Source organism: Aplysia californica, unplaced genomic scaffold (assembly GCF_000002075.1).
Source record: "Aplysia californica isolate F4 #8 unplaced genomic scaffold, AplCal3.0 scaffold00688, whole genome shotgun sequence".
NCBI lineage: Eukaryota > Metazoa > Mollusca > Gastropoda > Aplysiida > Aplysiidae > Aplysia > Aplysia californica.
Genome location: NW_004797958.1, coordinates 124,374 through 128,189, shown reverse-complemented (window position 1 = coordinate 128,189; position 3,816 = coordinate 124,374). Strand labels below are relative to the sequence as shown.

Here is a 3,816-nt window from a genome sequence, read left to right as displayed (position 1 = left end):
CACCACCCACCACCCACCACCCCTAGATTACTTTAGCTAAAATTCGAAATAAAACAACAAAAGCAACAACGACAAAAACCCTCCAAAGCCAACGTTTGGAGATTCTCTTTAGAAAAATAGTTGCTAAAAATACCTATTCTGCGAATGCGCTTGCTCTTTTGCTACGAATACCTGTAATTTTAAATCGATACATATTGAACCTTGAAGTGTGGTTAAACGGGGTGTCTCTGTACTTGACATAGCATTTCCGGCTCAAAACGAACATTTTAGTCCTGCCCTCCTCCCCCACCCAACAATTAAGTTGTCGGTATCGGAGAAGGAAATACGTTCCTTAGAAAAAGCGGCAAAAAGAAAAAAAACAAAACAGAACAACAAAACAAAACAAAAAAGCTCATTCAAAATAGGAAGTCTAAACCATACTTTTTGCCAGCACTATCATTATCTCCCTCACTCTCTCTCTCTCTCTCTCTCTCTCTCTCCTCCACACCCACACACACACACACACACACACACACACGCACACACACACACACACACACACACACACACACACACACACACACACACACACACACACACACACTTGTCTGGTGTATAAAGCTAATCACAGCGTCTTTTGTAAACTGATACAACGTTGATCATGTGGTACGTAGTATGCAGCTGTATCAGATAAGCTAAATGTCCACACGACTCTCTGTAGAGCGCAAAAATATAATATTACATGTATATCAAAATGCGCATTATGGTGCGTAGCCCTTGTCGCAGTTATTATAAGAAAAAACATTTTTAAAGAATTTGTACTTTGAGTAATGACAATGAGTGCCATCAATGTCGAGATTTCTTATCTTTCAACCTTATCGAATCTCCCAAGTTCGCTTTAGAACTATGCTACAGAATTCTATCAAAAGTTTAAACTTGTTAAAATTGAAGTTTCTCCAAAACCTGAATCGCGTTTGTATTTTAAAAAAATTTTACTTTAACATTTTTTAAAAGAAAATTAAATAATGACCTACTTTTATACCAGCAATGTGATAAGGCAGGCTCACCATGTCATTTTAAAAAAATTACTTTAAAAGCATTTTTAAGAAAAAAACTGAAACATCCCCTTCCTTTGTATCAGCAGTGGGCTAAGACAGGCTAACCCAAGTGGAGTAAATATTACACAAGAATTTTAGAAATTATGATTATTATTTATGATACTGGTTTCATCTCGCAGCAACCTGGGTGTGAGGGGGGGGGATTGATTGTTTTCTTATTTATTGTTTCGTTTTGTTTCGTTTATTTTGATTTGGTTTCTTTTTCTCTAGCCCTTGATCTCTTTTCATAACTATTTTACGCCGAATATCAGAAATCAGAACCACTGCTGTCTAGCTTTCTTCACCCGCTGACCCGCATCTTTCTTCAGGCTACTGTAAAAGTAATCGAACCAGGGACAGTCACTGGTGCAGAGGAGATCAAAGACCAAAACTTTAGTGCTACTGTCGCAAACAAAGACCGATTGTCATCTGTATCGGGGTTTGGCGGGGTTTCTTTTTCCTTTCATTCTGCACTCTCAATTCTTAGTCCAATGTATAGGTTATAATTATAAATCACCAATAACATCTCAACAATTAATTGTTGGTACTGTGAACTATTTCTCTGATATCCCGCTATGTGATAGTATTTTCTTTCCCAGGTCCTTGATGAAAGAGCAGTGGAAATAGAAGACTAAAAATCGATTGTTATAAAATAGTGCGGGAGTTTTATCGGCAAGGGTTGTTGGTATTACAATTGCTGGACCCTCATAAGGAAGTAGGGGGTCTACTAGGCACAACTGGTACCTAACAGTACATAACAATAGTTTCTCTGTTACAGAATAGGACCAAGAAGACAGTATATATGAGGCGTGCTGACAAAATGAGTTACTTCTCGCAATCCACAAATGGAAATATTGGCGAAAAATCAACACGGAGGTCAAATTAGTAGATCTTCTATTGATGCTCTATTTGTTTATGTATAACATGCCTCTTATTATTTCATACTTATGTATTATAAAACTTCTCCTATAAGCATGATGTTTCTATTTCCATAAGTCTAGAATCCGAGAAGTAACTCATTTTGTCAGCACACTTCTCATATATAGGCCTATGTATTCGTCTTAAAATATTTTTTCGTCTCTCAGAGAGGAACTGGCCCTGGGTCACTCTAAGCGGCCGGCCTTCAAGTCACTGGTCAACGTGCTGATGGGGAAGGACAGCGTGCGGGCCGGGCTCCCTGCTCACGGACTGTCTGTGGAGCAACAGGTGGCCGCGCTCATTGACCAGACCACAGACCCCAACATCCTGGGCCGCACCTGGGGAGGATGGGAACCCTGGGTCTAAAGCAGACACAGGAGAGCATGTTCATGTCGATGGACGGAGATCTTGCAGATGGAATCAAGAGAAAATTGGGATTAAATCTTCTGTTAGAATACTCTAACGTTATGACACTCCCAGATTTGCTGGGGTTTTTTTTGTAGGCTATCTATGTTGTTATCGATCCAGTTGTAGGCTATGTATAATTTGTTGTATTTGTTGAGGATACTCCCTGATGTGCAGTTTTTGTAAGCTATGTATTTGTTGTGCGTTTGTTGAAGATATTGTCGAGAACGTATATTTTGAACACATCCACAACCCCCCCCCACCCCCACCCCCCAGTGGCAGTGCCACTGACTTTTGTGTCTTTAGGCCATTCCCAAAGGGGGGACCTTTCTCGTTCAAGCATAGTAGAATTGTAAATGGGCTGACTCATGTCACGCTCATAACTGTGCCTGATCTAGAACACGGAACTGCTGCTTTTCGTTTCCTGATCCTTACTATTGTCATTTTCCTCTACTTCTTTTGTATGTTTGTCACTCTCTCGTGACCTGCTATTTCCGGGGTGCTTTGATAGTCGAAGCAGACCTTGTGCTGTTGAAGCTAGAGAGGTGAGCAGACTTCTCTGTTGACACCCACCCCTTAGCGCTCATATGACCTTATGCAGTTGCGAGCGCCGTAAAACCCTCTGCTATAAAAAAAATAAAAATAAAGAACACATCCATGGTTGACATATGTGTTTGACACATCCATAAAATGAGTAAAGTGATCTAACAAAAAATAGCGTTTGCGCTTGTGGCCACAGAGTTGAATGTCTGTCATTCAGCCACACCCCTGGTCTTCTGGTAGGAAAGATCTACATCTAGCCTTCTTGGACAAGGGCTAAAAATCTCTGAGGTCCCGTATGCAAGCTGTGCACGTTAAAGATCCCAGGGTGGTTTAAAATCAGTAAGAGTAGGCTGCGGCTGCCACCCGAGCAAAATTCCAAATTTTGTACCAACTGAAAATGTTTAATGTGTCCCGGGCACTCATATGACCTTATGCAGTTGCGAGCGCCGTAAAACACTAACCAAAAAAAAAAAAAAGTTGAATGTGAGAAAAATCAATAGTTGTGAATGACTCGAAGAATTGCTTTTCCTTCTCTTAACCGGTCCTCTGCTCAACAATTGCCAACCATTTCATTGTGAAATTTCCTGTTAATGTTCGGAGCCCGTTTGTTCTGAAATTAATTATAATCTTTGCAGAGGTAGTTTGAATAAAGAAATACAAAGACTGCCAAGCTTTGGCTACTGATGTATGCACTGTATCAGATAAATTGTCAACTACTCGTAGATCCACTCTCTAGGACTACGTGTTTGCCGTTCAGATTTAAAGACTGAAAGATTTATTTATATATATTATATGTCTGTGACCTTTTACGTATTGACTGACGATCTTAAATCAGTACGCATGATACAGTTTTTTCGCGTTTGGTACTGAAAGA

General features: G+C 40.1%; 1 protein-coding gene across 1 annotated transcript in view; it reads left to right on the top strand.

Moving 5' to 3' along the window:
- The window catches only part of LOC101854982 (DNA-dependent protein kinase catalytic subunit), a gene marked incomplete in the record, with an annotated part of 122,273 nt that extends 119,806 nt beyond the window's left edge, over window positions 1-2,467 (top strand). The window contains 1 exon segment of the mRNA XM_035972423.1: window positions 2,162-2,467. Within this exon segment, the coding sequence (XP_035828316.1) occupies window positions 2,162-2,360 (199 nt within the window).
- Between the last annotated feature and the right edge of the window lie 1,349 nt (window positions 2,468-3,816).